Source organism: Panicum virgatum, chromosome 1K, assembly GCF_016808335.1.
Source record: "Panicum virgatum strain AP13 chromosome 1K, P.virgatum_v5, whole genome shotgun sequence".
Taxonomy (NCBI): Eukaryota; Viridiplantae; Streptophyta; class Magnoliopsida; order Poales; family Poaceae; genus Panicum; species Panicum virgatum.
The window spans coordinates 13467124-13481561 of record NC_053136.1 but is presented as its reverse complement, the minus strand read 5'-3'; the positions used below and the strand labels follow the sequence as shown (position 1 = coordinate 13481561).

At 45.8% G+C, this 14438-nt stretch overlaps 1 protein-coding gene across 3 annotated transcripts; it reads right to left on the bottom strand.

Annotated features, from left to right (window-relative positions):
• Nucleotides 1–1399: 1399 nt before the first annotated feature.
• LOC120695852 (putative receptor-like protein kinase At4g00960) lies at nt 1400–4650 on the bottom strand. Of its 3 annotated transcripts, none has more exons than XM_039979084.1 (8): nt 4114–4650; nt 3532–3926; nt 3251–3379; nt 3045–3166; nt 2733–2943; nt 2186–2255; nt 1946–2093; nt 1400–1869 (listed from the first exon to the last, which is right to left on the bottom strand). In XM_039979084.1, exons 1-8 carry the CDS (start codon nt 4548–4550, stop codon nt 1531–1533), a joined length of 1851 nt encoding a protein of 616 aa, XP_039835018.1. In that variant the 5' UTR covers nt 4551–4650; the 3' UTR covers nt 1400–1530. The 3 variants fall into 3 exon arrangements, with proteins under 3 accessions (XP_039835018.1, XP_039835012.1, XP_039835008.1); XM_039979078.1 differs by having other exon boundaries at nt 2186–2423; nt 4128–4647; XM_039979074.1 differs by having other exon boundaries at nt 2186–2423; nt 4114–4646.
• Between the last annotated feature and the right edge of the window lie 9788 nt (nt 4651–14438).

Sequence of the window (14438 nt, the reverse complement as noted above, 5' to 3'; positions counted from 1 at the left end):
AACCCTTTAGTCCCAGGTGGTACCACTCGGGAGTAAAAGGCCCTCCATGGGTTAGTTCAAAAGAAAGGCATCCCATGTAGAATCACATATGCTATGTAGATGGTGTGGTAAGCAACCTACGCGCGAAGCAAGAGATCCCAGATCCGTCGATTCCCATGGGGCGCAAAAAATTTTGTAGCATCACGGACCCTTTGGTCCCGGTTGTAGCAACCGGGACTAAATTTCGGGATTTTTCGTAGTTGGTCCCGGTTGTAGCAACCGGGACTAAAGCTCGGGATTTTTAGTCCCGGATTCATAGTCCCGGTTGCTACAACGGGACTAAAGGGGCTTAGGGACCGGGACTAATTGGTGCTTCTGTAGTAGTGGTTGATGCTAGGGTTGCACCAGGTAGATCTCTATATCTACCTTATATAGGATGGGGTGTAGGGTTACAAATCGGAGTCAGTTACAAGAAAAGTGAGTCAGATACTATTACAACAGAGGTTTCCTTTATACTCGGCTAGTTCCTATCATATCTTGTGATCCATGGCGTCTTGCACCATGTGCCACCTTCCATATTTCCATGGCTTGGCCCACCCCATAGATGCCTAGGCCTACTGATCATAAGGATAGCGGCCTAGCGGGTGATAGGGGCGGGTCCAATCTTCTAATAAGTACAATAGATTCGATGGGTGGAACACTCAACGGTCACGTTCCGGGCTTCGAATCAGACATGACCAAATTCTGCAATCGCTACACCGCTACTCTGTTGGTTATCAACAAAGCACAATTCAATTCCACCAAAAAAGCTTTCTCCGCAAGCAATCGAAGAACACAAGTAAAAATGTAAAAGAATACAATATGAAATTGTAGATGTATATAAAGTATGCGAATGGATAGAATATGTTGTTGATATTATTCGACAGGACTTGTCTCCACTGCCGAGAAGAACAAAAACAGGGTCTTGTTCACAGCAGTCGAACAAGTCGCTCAAACACTATGAAGATTGTCTATTTCATAAATGAAAACCATAGTTATTAGAATCAGACCGGTGATTAACCATTCAAGTTCTCGATTCGATGGCTCGTTGGTTCAACTTGGTTACCGATATATTTTTTTTTCCCTTCCCCGTGACCCCACCGCCCCCGCCGTCCTCCAACTGACAGAGCTCTAGCGAACCCTACTGGCGGAGCTCCCATGCCGACGGGCAAGCCTCACGGCCCCCGGCGGGTGGAGCTCGCGTGCTGAAGGCCCATCTGTTTAATAGAATGGTGGAAGTAGTGAAACCTAGTTCCACCTTGTCCTTGTTAGTGGAGGGGGTGGGTGAATGACCAACATAAATATAGTTTGCCTCACTCCACTAAATCATGGTGTAGTGTAGGAAGAATACATGTTGAATATAATCATTTTGCAAGGCTAGTGTGGTAAAACAAAATGCATTGAACGAATTGCATGATTCGTAACGACAGCGTTTTCCATCTAGTCTGGTGGCGCCGGAGGAAATTGACAATTGGATTCTCCTGCATTTGAAATGTTCCAATACCCCCACGGTTATCTAGGATACGGCTCAGTAAGTGTAACCTCATTTACAGAAATGCCCCCTATATTAGGTCGACCATAAGCATAGCTGCGTTGCCCACACGATGGAGAAGGTAAGTTAGATTCTCTTCCAAAGTAGAATGCAGGTTGTGCCGGTGGCGGAAGCTCCATGTTTCCCCTGGTTAACATGAAAACTACGGATGATATGCGAGGCCTGTCGTCAGGGTCCGGCTGGACGCAGAGCAAGCCGATGTGAATGCATCGTAGTGCTTGTCGAAGAAAGTATCCATCGAGGGATTGGTGTTGGTCCACCATTTGTGAAACTGTCCCTTTTGTCCAACAATTCCAAACCTGCCCACCCAAATAGTAATAGTGAGTACTTTCAAAATTCAGTATACAATGCAAGGGGAGTATGATTAACACTTACATCGCTAAGGAGATTCACCGCGTCGTGATCTTCAGAACTGCTGTTATTTCTCCTAGTCACAATTTCGAGGACCAACACACCAAAGCTGAAAATATCGATCTTAGTTGACACACTTCCATCTATTACGTACTCGGGTGCCATATAACCGCTGCAGAGAATGAGCAGTTAATCGATCTGCTGCGTTTTTTTAGATAGCTGCTGTTGTGTATGATATTATAGTTTCTATAGTGATGAGCTTACAATGTTCCGACAACTTTAGTTGTCTTAGTTTGTGAATGATCTTCTCCTAGCAGCCTTGCCAATCCAAAGTCTGCAATTTTTGGATCCATGTCTTCATCAAGTAGAATATTATTTGCTTTCAGGTCACGGTGGATGATCCTCATTTTGGAGTCCTCATGAAGATACAGTATACCCTTGGCAATTCCAAGAATGATGTTGTACCTTTGCTCCCAATTTAGAGAAATTTCCCTACTGTCATCTATTGGGACAAAAATACTCAACTCAACCATACCGCCAATAAAATTCAGAAAATGTCTTAGGTATCTGTCACAACTGGTTTGCCCGGAAATGCTATGGTAAACATTAAACATTTACTGGCATCTTTGCATTTCTCCTTTTATTCTTATTTGCTATCTTGCATAATTGGTCTACGTTTCTATTCACTCATCTGGTACTGACAACTTCATTGTTACTTATGTATGTTGGGACAGCAATTTTCTTTTTTCTACGGTGACAAGAAATTTAGTTCTGGGTATGCTTCTGAAGATGTCAGTGAGAAAGAAAATACCGAATAGGAAGTTGTCCAGGCTCCCGTTCTTAATATATTCACAAACAAGAAGTGTCTCTTCCGGATGCGAGCAGAACCCCTGTAACCTAACAAGGTTCTTGTGTTGAAGCTCTGCCAGTACCCTGACTTCATTGTGTAGCTGATGCAATCCATGCCCAGTTCTTCCCAGAAGTTTCTTCACTGCAATTTCTTGCCCATCTGAGAGTATTCCCTGCGGCAGGTAATTTGTCAGACAATACACAACAACAAATTCCTCTTTTTTTTGAAAACTCAAGCACAATATATACTTAAACATTTTCCCTGCTAACTTACCCTGTATACAGTACCAAAACCACCTTCTCCGAGTTTGTTGTTCTCTGAGAAGTTTTCAGTTGCCTCTTGCAGTGCAGGCAAATCGAAAATCATGCATTGTGCCCTCGTTATTTTCTTTGATACTGTTGCCGTATGACAAGAACTATGTCAAAACACAGATAATTCACAAACTGTTGAAGAAGAGACTTCACTGTACTACTACTCACGGTGGTCCTTCTCGGCTGGCTTATTAGCCCTTCTCCTGCGCCGAACGAACACGAAAACTGATAGGATCAGTACTACAACAACACTACATGCGACGCCTGCGAGGATTCCTGGCTCACTTCTTTTCTTCCCTGCGTACAAACACGAACTTTTTCAATGAAGTAGCTAGAACATATTTTTCCATGTAAAGATTTCAGCATGACGACCCTCTGTTGCAAAGGAGACCCAAAAATGCTGGGCGAGCGATCGAGAAGTGTGTGGCTACTGCCTAGGCGACCTGTACCTGCTCCAGCCTTTGGAGCGGCAGATGCTGGTGGCGCTAAGACCTGGAGCATCGCCCGGCCCTCGTAGAATGGCCGCGCGCTGTACATCAGGCTGCACCAGTCCGAGACAACTCTGACCCACTGCGGCCGCGCGCCCAAGTACTGCGCTGCCACGATCCCGAGGAGCAAGCCAAGGCAGCCCCGGCACTGCGGCGGCGTCGTCATCGGCGAGCACTGCGCCAGCCCGTAGATCCTCGGGTCGAAGTCCTCTTCGCCCGTGGCGAAGTACTTCTTGGTGGCCGTCGAGTTGCCCGCCGCCGCGCGGTCGATCACGGCGGCGAGGATCTTCGTGACGGCGGCGCTGAACCACTCAGCTGGGACCTCCACGGTCGCTGTATCCTGCTCAGGCTCCCAACTGCTTGTAACCAGTTGAATAATTAACCAGTTAGTTCCCCGTTGCATTCTGGTCTGTAGCAGGGAGTCAGGGACTGGGAGATACATACATGGACGCTTGAAACAAATTAAAGCTACGATTTTCCTAAAAAAAACTTATTAAAGCTACAAGTTCAAGCTACTGGTCGAATCGAATAGCATGCACGTACAGGATTTCCGAGACCTTCCACTGGTCTTCCCTGAGGAAATCGGTGAACCGCTGGCCGGAGAAGCGGAGGCTGCAGGCGTCCTCGTACACGGCGACGCCCCGGTTGCCGGGGCAGCCTTGCACCGCGTCAGCGAACGCCGCGGCCACGCAAGCGCGGCAGGAGGAGGCGTTGAGGTCGCCTCGGCACAGCGCCGTCGCGTAGACCTGGTCGGGCGACGCGCCCTCGGTGGCGTTCGCGAAGCCCGCCGGCGCGGCGGAGGTGCTGCCGGGGAGCGACGCGGCGAGAAGGCCCAGGTTCCTCCGGAAGGTGCCGTTGGCCGCGTAGGGGGCGACTTCGCTGCCGTTGTCGCACACGGTTTGGTTGGAGAAGCAGGTAACCTGAGGAAGCATGAGGACAAGGACAACGGCGAGGATGCCATAGCCGGCGCCGGCGAGCATCGCTGCAAGGGGGTTGGGTGGGGATTTTTTGTTTTTCCCTTCCTATTTGAACGTCGTGATCCATCAACACCAAAGATGCCTGCACTGGCGCGGCGGCGATCTCGACAAAATGACGACTTGACGAGTCAAACTTGCCAGGCCGCATCCTGATGGCCTAAAACTTTTCTTTCTTTAGATAAGGAAAGGACAACTATTCGACAGAGCTGGGACTTGGTCCGTGCAGTGCCGGCCCGGCCCGGCCCGGCCCGGACTGGCGCTAACGTGCCTCGTGCCGTGTCGGGTCTAGATTTTTAACCACGGTCGGCACATTGTGTCATGCCGTGCTGTCATGACAAGTCTATTATCAAACCCAAGCACGGCCCACAACACGCCGGCACGTCTTCATGTCGTGCCGGTCCAAGCACGGCTCTTCGGATACTTGCAATTGGATTTATATGCATTCATGCAGAAATATTACTATTGCAATTAGGAAACACATAAACTATTGACGGTAGGAAAATTACGTGATTTTCTTCAATGAATAATATTTTCTTTCATGATTGTTGTTAATTACAAAGGAAGAATAACTGCCATAGTAGAATAACGGGCTACGTACTGGTCGATGGGCTGTTTCCGTGCCGTGCCAGCTCAAGCACGGCTCAAAATTCGGGTCGTGCCATACATCCCATCGTGCTAAGATCCTAGACACGGCACGGCCCTTGTGTTCGTGTTGTGCCAGCACGGTCCAAAATATTTTGTGCCGTGTTGTACTTTGGGTCATGCCAATAAATCCGTCTTCCTGTGAACTTTTATTGTCCGGTGATGATAGGTCGATGGCAGTGGCCCGAGCTTGATTTTGGTACACTCCTCTTTAGGGCATGTACAAAGGTCCAAACAGTGCTGTCTGTTTGTCACACATAGACAACTAAACAGACAGCTTGTACAACGGGTTGTCTGTTTAGCTGTCTGTTAGGTATTTAATTCACTCTTTGACACATGAATCATGGTGATCTAGTGCATATTTTAATCTTTGTAACCACTGTATTGCATACATGGAAGAATACACAATATATCAAATAATTAGTATGACTCTTAGAATAATAATGTATACAATATATATTTATATGGATAGAAATATATGACATGATATAATAACAAAGTCATGGCTCGCCTTGAACATGTTGCTCTAGTTTTCCGTTCGCCCATAACGATGCCATATGTGCTCAACTAAATCATTCTTGAGTTGCCTATGTGTAGATCGAGCCCGTATAGCCGAGTTTCTTTGAAGCACCTCCGCAAAGCATGGACTAGGGTTGTCATTTGTACTCACTTCCGGTGGTAAGACAATGGTTGCACTCGGATTCTCATTCAAATCCAATGAAATTGTAACCAACTCTTTTTTCATCTTCGACTATCATATTATGAAGGATAACGCAATCTTGCATTATGTTAACAACATCACTCGGTTTCCAAAACCGTGCCGGACGGTTGACAATATCAAAACGGGACTGTAATACCCCAAAGGCCTTCTCAACATCCTTCCATGCCCCTTCTTGATGTTGTGCATATAATCTATGTTTCTCCGCTTGAGGCTTTGATATTGTCTTCACAAAAGCAGCCCACTGTGGATAAATCCCATCAGAAGATAGTACACCCTGTCATAGTGGTTTCTATTTACATTATAATTAACTCCCGGGGCTTCTCCTTTTATCGCATCAATGAATAGTGGTGACTTATTCAAAACATTGATATCATTGTTAGATCCAGCGATACCAAAAAAACATGCCATATACGAAGATCCCGAGATGCTACCGCTTCAAGGATCATAGTAGGTTTTCCTTTATCACCCGGTTGTGTTGGCAGCCACGGCAGTCGGAGGAGAGGCCTGGTATAGAGGAGCGGAGATTGCGCTCGATTTGCCGCCAAAATGGATTCGGCGCGCGCCCTCCCGCCCGCGCATCGGATCCTTGCAGCCGGCGACGACTCGCCTCCGCTCCTGCAGCGGTCGCTCGGAGCTGTCGATTTCCATCGGAGCACGCACCCCCGCAGTCGACGAAGGAGGCGACGACGCCTCTCTCTCTCCTCATTGTATCGGCTCACGGAGGATGCATTTTGTTTGGTTTGATGCAAGTCGACGGCACCGGCTCGCCGTTGTACATGCCTTTATAAGCCAAAGTTCTTGTGGTTGGTGTGTTTTCTCTCACCCATAGGTTAGGTTTGGTTTTTCGGTTTAAATCATTAGTCTCGTCACATCACATATTTAAACACTAATTAGCAGTACTAAATATAGACTTACTACAAATTTTATAAGTCGTGACTTAATCATGAGATGAATCTATTAAACTTAATTAGTTCATAATAATTGACCACTAATTATTGTAGTAACCATCCGCGGTGGATCTAGAAAAAATATTAAAACAGACTTATTCTCTTCATCTACGTATAGCTACTTCTTTCAAACTTCAATGGCTACAAATTTATAAGGGGCCTTAGGAGGGGTTTCATGCTTCTAGATATGTAGGAGGGACTCGAGCACCGGCTGACCCAGTACTAGATCCGCTCATGATAAATATCTGTTAATCGTGCATTAATTATACTTAATAGATTTGTCTAGAGTTTTAATTAAACTTATATAATTAATTTTATATTAAGTTGGCATTCAAATATTTAAATTGACATCCGAATATTCGACGTGACATAGCTACTTTAAAAAACTGAAGGAGATCTTAATCCCCCTCCGTTGGGAACCAGGAGCCAATGACATAGACCGCCAAATATTGACAGACCTAGCAGGTTGCAGATCTTGAATTTGGAGGCCCCTGTAAATTGAGGCTCTGTTCAGCTGAACCGGCTGCACGCCCACGAGGACGGGCCTTACCAAGCGGGCAGCCGTTAAGATGGGGCCCAAAAAATGCTTTGCTCAACTGCATAGAGGCTTTGGCGCTTTGCAATGAATTTCTTAGTTGGTTCCATATAGTGACAGAGTACAAATTTGTCGAAAAGAAAACTTTGCAAACCATTTTTTTGGGCTCGTTGCAACTACGGCAGAAGCTAGATAGAGGAAACGGGTATTGTAGCACTTTAGCAGTATCTAATTATGTTTGCCATTGCTTCTATGTTGGTGTTTATTAGCCACTAAGCCCACCGAAAGATACCCCAAGGTGGTTAGTTTCATGTGAGAAATCGCCGAGATCTGGAACACGATGGTGCAAGGAATACAAAACTTTAGACAGGTCGGACCGCCGAGAGTGTAATACCTTATGTCATGTGTGTTGGTTTGTATTGCCTTAGAGGTTGATGTGTTTAGAGTGGGAGGTCTCTGCACGCCCTTATATAGTTTGAGGGGATATGGTTACATGGAAATTCTAGCCAGATACGAGCTTAGGAGTCCTACTAGAACACGATCGAGTAGTTTTCTTCTATTTCGACTAGTTTTACTCGTGTCCGAGTAGTTACAAGAGGATAAGATATGGTCCACGTGACATCTCTTATTCTAGAACATTCTACGCCTATGAGCAGTCCCGCTCCCTGAATATGACATTCTACACTCTAGAAGTCCAAACAAGACCAAACGAGATCCCGTTTGGCAGATGATGGATTGGTTCCTGTCCAAAACCAGATCAGGATAGGATCTAGTGGATCCTCTTCCTCCAATCATTCCTTCTCACACAAGGCAGGATTTGATCCGGAGGGTGGGAGGTCCAGCGGGTGCTGCTCAAGGTTACGCACGTGACCCCCGAGTGAACCTGCCGCATGCAGCCCATCCCTCCCGGATTCTGTGTTTTGGACCTAAAATCGGTCCAACGAATCGATCCACTCATGTTTCATAGCTAGAATAACTTTTTATTGTTGGAATAATTTTGTTTGTTACGAAATAATTTTTCAATTGTTTCAGTAATAAAAAATTATTTTATCTTATGTGATGATTTGACTGCCAGTTATATGTGTGACTTTTAACATTTGTCGATATGTTCCGTCGTGGTGAGGGGCGGATTGGCCATGCCGGGCTGGTTTCCATTCCACGCCAGGCCGAACCAAACAGGCCAAAATGAATCCACCTGGCTTCAATAAGAGCCGCAGCGTTCCAGGTTGAACGGGCCTCGTTCCAAGTGTTGCCGACGGATCCTAAAGTGGTTACCACATGGAAGTCAGCTTTACTAATGTTAATATTACATTCGTTTTTAAATATATGACATCTATATCTATATATCTTATATAAGTGCAGCCCACTAAGAGTCATTAATAATTATTTCTCTCACATATGGTGAAGCCACGTCATCATTTTATTTCCACCATTGGATCTGAATGAAAATAAAAGCTCATATCCTAGCCTTCCGCAACCCACTGAAAGTTCTTTCCTTTTTACTTGGTTTTATTATTGCCATATGACGGAATTAGCAACAAAACATCACAAAATAATGTATGTGCTAACATCCCTCATTCATTTTTATCACGCTCATTCTTAACATCCTATTATACTATAGTGATGCAGATCACGATGGTGGAGAATCCATAACCAATTCAAAATATCTACATCCGTCCAATGAAACATAGGTACTAGAACCATTAAACAAAAACAAAGGGATAAGTCTATTTTACAACCTCAAACTAGTTAAGAAGTCTGTTTTTCAACCTCATACTACGAAACCGGGTAACATAGGCCCTCGAACTGGCAAAACCGTCCGAATCACCCCCTCGAGCACTGTAGCAAGCTGTTTTGAGGGCGGTTTTGCTACAGTAATATTTTCGAATTTCTGGAATTTCACACCTCTCAATTAAATAAGAAAGAAAGCATAGTTAATATTGTCTAAAAATCATGATATTTTTTTGGGAGGTAGATAAAAAGACAAGGAATTTATTTTGGCTAGATGTGATACATTAAAAATAATGAAATTTGAATTATAAAATTTTAAAAATATTTAGAATTTAAAATTTCTTGAATTTTTGGGTTAGCTAAACCTTTGATAAAAATGAAATAAAAATATGATAATTCATAATTTTTTATTTAGTTTAATAAGGTATTTTTTATTGGCCCAAGTTTTTATGAAAGTTTTTGAATTCCTTCGCAATGCTCAAATTTGAATCAAATTTGATTCCTCAAATTTTAATTTATGAATTTTCTATAGAACTTGGGCCAATAAAAAGTACCTAACTAAACTAAATAAAAAATTATGAATTATCATATTTTTAATGCATTTTTATCATAGGTTTAGCTGACCTAAAAATTCAAGGAATTTTGAATTCTACCTATTTTTAAAATTTTATAATTCAAATTCCTTTATGTCTATTGTAGCACATCTAGCTAAAATAGATTCCTTGTGTTTTGATCTACCCCTCAAAAAAATATCATGATTTTTAGACAATATTAACTATGCTTTCTTTATTATTTAATTGAGAGAGGTGTGAAATTTCAGAAATTCGGAAATTTAACTGTAGCAAAACGGCCTTTGGCTGAGTCAGGGTTGCTTTTCAAACGGTTTCGTTAGTTGGAGGTGTAGGATGTCCGGTTTCGTAGTTCAAGGGCCAAAATCGGACTATCGTGATAGTTCAGGGTTGAAAAACAGACTTTTCCCTTAAACAAAATACTTCTTTCCAATTATCAACATTTTACACAACTATGTTGCCAACACTTAATTTTTTAAATTTTTTTGCAGAAACTTCACTTATCCAAGAGAGTCAATGCAAAGTCCAATCTCTTGCTTCACAAAATGATACAGACATTTCCATTTCCTCCCAGAATAACATTAAAGTGTCCTTATTGTAATTATTATGGTTTCTCTTTTTATCGGTTTCAGCAACTCGAATCTCTTATATGTACATCAACTTCAGTATTTAAGCATTTTTTATATACAATCATGTCATATATCTCCAATGCTAAAATTATCTGCAACTTCATAACTTCTGCACACTCAATTTCAATATTTTTGCTCTAAAATCCTGCAGCAACACGCCGGATATTCAACTAGTTATATGTATAGAAACGAAGGGACATTATTGGATATGCCGGCTTTTCACTACTACAAAAAACATTAACCGAGACGGGCAAAAACGCTTAACCGAGGTGTTTTGGGCAACCGCCTCCGACACAATGTCACGGTAAATAACTCATTTTCCGAGGCGGTTGCTTGCCTGCCTCGGTTAATCAAATAGAAAAAACAAAAAAAATAGAAAGCCCGTGGACAGGCCCGCCGAGCCCATCCACGGGGAGGCCGCCGCCGCCGCCGGCGGATCCGCCCTGTGCGCCGCCGGATCCGGCCCGCCCGCCCCCGGATTAGCCTCTAGCGCCACCGGATTCGCCTTGCTTGCCGCCGGATCAGCCTCGGCCGCGCCCGCGCCGTGCGTCGGAGGTGGGGCAGCGTCGGCGTGGCAGGCGGCCGAGGACGGCGGGGACGGCGCGGAGCCCACGAGGAGCCCTCGACGGTCGCGTAGATCTCGACGGAGACGGCGGCGCGGGAGTCGGCGGCGAGCGAGCCCTCGCGCACACGGAAGAGGAGCCGCACGGAGGGGGATCCGCGCACCGGCCGGCCGGCTCCGTTGTCGGCGTCCCTCCCTCCCTCCGCGCGCGGCGCGGCGCGACCCAGGAGGCGGCTGCGGAAGAGGAAAGATGAGAAGGAAGAGAGGGGCGGCGGGAGGGGAGGGAGTGTGAGAGAGTGAGTAGGGTTAGGGTTTTGCTTCATTTATATAGTCTTCTAAATAATTGGGCTCATATGAGTTTTATTTGGGCTCAGTCCATTAACCGAGGCGGTTCTTTATAAGGTGTCCATCTCAGAAAATAGAGGTATTAACCGAGGCAGTTTCTTATAAGGTGTCCGCCTCGGTTAATCGACTTTGCGAGGCGGTTTTTTAGACCGCCTATTAATAAAAAAATGACTGCTTCGGTTAATCACAGGCATTAACCGAGACGGTTTTTTAACGTGCGCGCCTCCAAGACCTTTTCAAAGTGCCTTGGTTAATCAATTTTTGTAGTGGTGTTTGCGTGCACTTCTACATTTTAGAAACTCTAATCATCACAAGGGTTCTTCCTTGTTAATAACGGGACAAAATTGAACATTCAGGCCATGGTCGGGAGAATAAACTTGCATTGTGTCTTGTTGGATTTCCACCTTCTCGATCACCTTTCTTTAACTTGTACAATTTTTTCCACAAATTAAGAGAAAACTATTCACATATATACATGTTGTCCTTTTTCTATCATTCCCACAAGGGGCTATACACCTGCTCAACAAAGCCCTCTACTGCACAGCAATGATACTGGTACTGGTACTGGTGATCGATGTCCTGATACCCCACAACGCCACCCTCATACCCGTTAGAGTACACATACCAATTAGCCTCTGCCTCGTGCCCGATTAAGGGCACCTCAGGCCAACACCCGAACGACAACCCACCCTCATGGTGATCATCGAGCTCCAGCAACATGTCCTCAAGCATAACACCATCCTCGCCCGACGCTCCGGCCACGGCCACGCCCTCGCTGTCGACCATCCCTGTCCCCACGTCACCGATCTCCGCCTCAAGTGACCGGATGACGTGGCTGAGCCGATCCACGTCACCATCCAGCGCATCCGAGGCCGGCAAATCCTCCTCCATCAGCTCCATCAGGAGCGCCCCCTCGGCCCCGGGCAGGTCCGCGGCCTGGCCGGGGCCGACGTGGCAGCTCTCTCCCATGCCACGTCCACCACCATCCTCTCCATGCAGGTTCCACATCTGAGCCGCCATGCGTGCGCAGCTTAGATATCTTGCGCAACGAAGTGGAGCTAGCAGTGGACACAATGGCAATTGGTGCTTGGAGGGGTTGGAAGGAGGAAGATGCAGCTGAGTCTGAGTGCCTTGGTTGCCAAAGGTGCAGGGCAGTGTGTGCTTATATAGGGTCCTGGGGGGGAGGGTCTTTCTGGAGTGTGAAGTTAGCAAAGCATCATCAGGCACCGCCAGGTTCCGTCCAATAATTGTTCCCAAAAAAAAAAGGTTCCGTCCAATAATGTGCAGCAAAGCAAGCCGGCAACTTGATTGGGTGATTAGGATACTAACTATAATAATCAATCGCCTAACAGCCTGCGATTGCTGTTGGCCATGGGTGGCCAAGTGGATCGGAGCCGGAGGCGGCAGTACCTGAATTCCAGGCAAGCAAAGCATGCAGAACCGGTGGCCGGCCGGCCCAGCCGGTAGGTTTTGTGAGGGAGGGAGAAAGCGACGGCGACGGGAGGAAGGGGCCAGTGGCGGACAAGATCCGGCAGGGCCGGCATTATTGCTGCTATCTTGTGCTCGCGCCGACGTCTGCGGCCAGCGCGCGGCGCGTGCCCGATTTTGTTCTTCGACGGATCGGATCCTCTGTGCTCGCGGGAGATAAGATCTTTTGCGGTTTGGCCCGCTGTCAAGTTGCTACACGCCCACTTGCTCGCAAGTCCGTAATATCATCCCTAGCCACGCAAACAAACTTGCCAAGGGACCTTTGTGTATGATTTTGGTAATGGGACGGTTATGGAGGCATGATATTTTGGGCGAGCTTTCGGCCATTTTTTAAGAAAAGAAAACGTTCGATTAACAAATTAAACAGTGTCTGAGGTTAGCATTTGCTAGCTCTTACCAATGCTGTTTGTTGCTTACTCCCTCCGTCCTACGAAAAATGCAATTCTATGTTTGAAAAAAACACACAAAAATTTGACTAATTAGATGCTCAGATTTGATTTGCATATAAAAACTTACAGCATGTGGCAAACAAGTGAGGGCACGAGAGCCTTTTTAAGCCACAACTAATATGTCCTGAAAAAAATAGAATTACACTCTTCATGGGGTGGATGGGGTGGAGGAAGTATGCTTAAGGTGTCGCTTTTTTGCCTGAGGAGAGACACTTGCAGCATGTTGGGACTTTCTTGCAGAGTGTAATTCATGGGGTGCGGTTGAGCGTGTGAGCATTTGCGCTGTACTCTATTTTTTCTTTATACATAATAAAAAAAGTAGTGAGGGCCCTTCGCTTGGTTGCAGTTCAATCAAATCTCAAATGGTCTTGTGCAAAAGAAAAAGAAGATGAACTGGAATATCATTCTCATGTGGAACCTTCGCATGCACGCGTCAGGTACAAGGAGTGCCAATCAATCGAGTGTGTCGAAACTGCCCTCTTGATAAAAAAGATCCACTTGCCCAAACCCTTCTGTCGATCGAACTGCATGCCTCCCTGTCTCCTTGGCAAGTGGCCGGCCACATGAACATCTCCACAAGACCACAAGGAATCCTGCAGGCTGCAGCAGGTGCCGGCCGACCAATTTCTGGTGCCAATTTCATCAGCCGGCACACACTCAACTAGTATTAAACTAGGATACACTATGATGAGGAATCCAATAAACTAAAGGCGGCCCTAATTAGGTCAGAGGATACGTTAGGTTAGATACCTTGTGCACTAGGCTAGCAGCTGGCTCTAGTCCTTGACTAGTACATGGACTATTGGTATGGCCCTCCTGTCCAACCAATTGCCAGTGCTAACAAAATCTTCTATAACTCGGAAAGCATCACAGAAAGTCAAGGTGGTTTTGCAATTCGTGCGGCGATAGAGAGGATCTTGGCCACCTGTGCGCATCATGGAAGGGAGACAAGCATGCCATAGAAAATAGTTGGTTGCTTTCCTGTGAAGTGAGTAGGCGCCATGTGAGATGTATGCGAGGTTGGAGACCAAATGGAGACGCAATATGCTATAGCTCCCCTCGTGAGGAAGATGGCAGATCTCCATGACTTCCGGGGCTTGGTGTCCAGGTTCGAGGCCAACAGCCAGCCATGGAAACGGAACTATTTTTTTCCAGAGCTTGGAAATGCTCCTTTGTCTGCCATACAGATTAAGCGGGAAAATGATAGTGCAACTTAATTATACCTTGACTAGCATTCCTCTTTCAGAAGCGGAAAATGATCGTGCAATACAGA

Bases quoted from the DNA above. Each gene is read 5' to 3' on its own strand.
- LOC120695852 (XM_039979074.1), bottom strand. From the start codon at position 4,550: ATGCTCGCCGGCGCCGGCTATGGCATCCTCGCCGTTGTCCTTGTCCTC. The intron at 2,944-3,044 runs GTAAGTTAGCAG...TACCTGCCGCAG, and splicing joins GTTTTGGTACTGTATACAGG to GGAATACTCTCAGATGGGCA. The intron at 1,870-1,945 runs GTAAGTGTTAAT...TTGGGTGGGCAG, and splicing joins CGGTGAATCTCCTTAGCGAT to GTTTGGAATTGTTGGACAAA.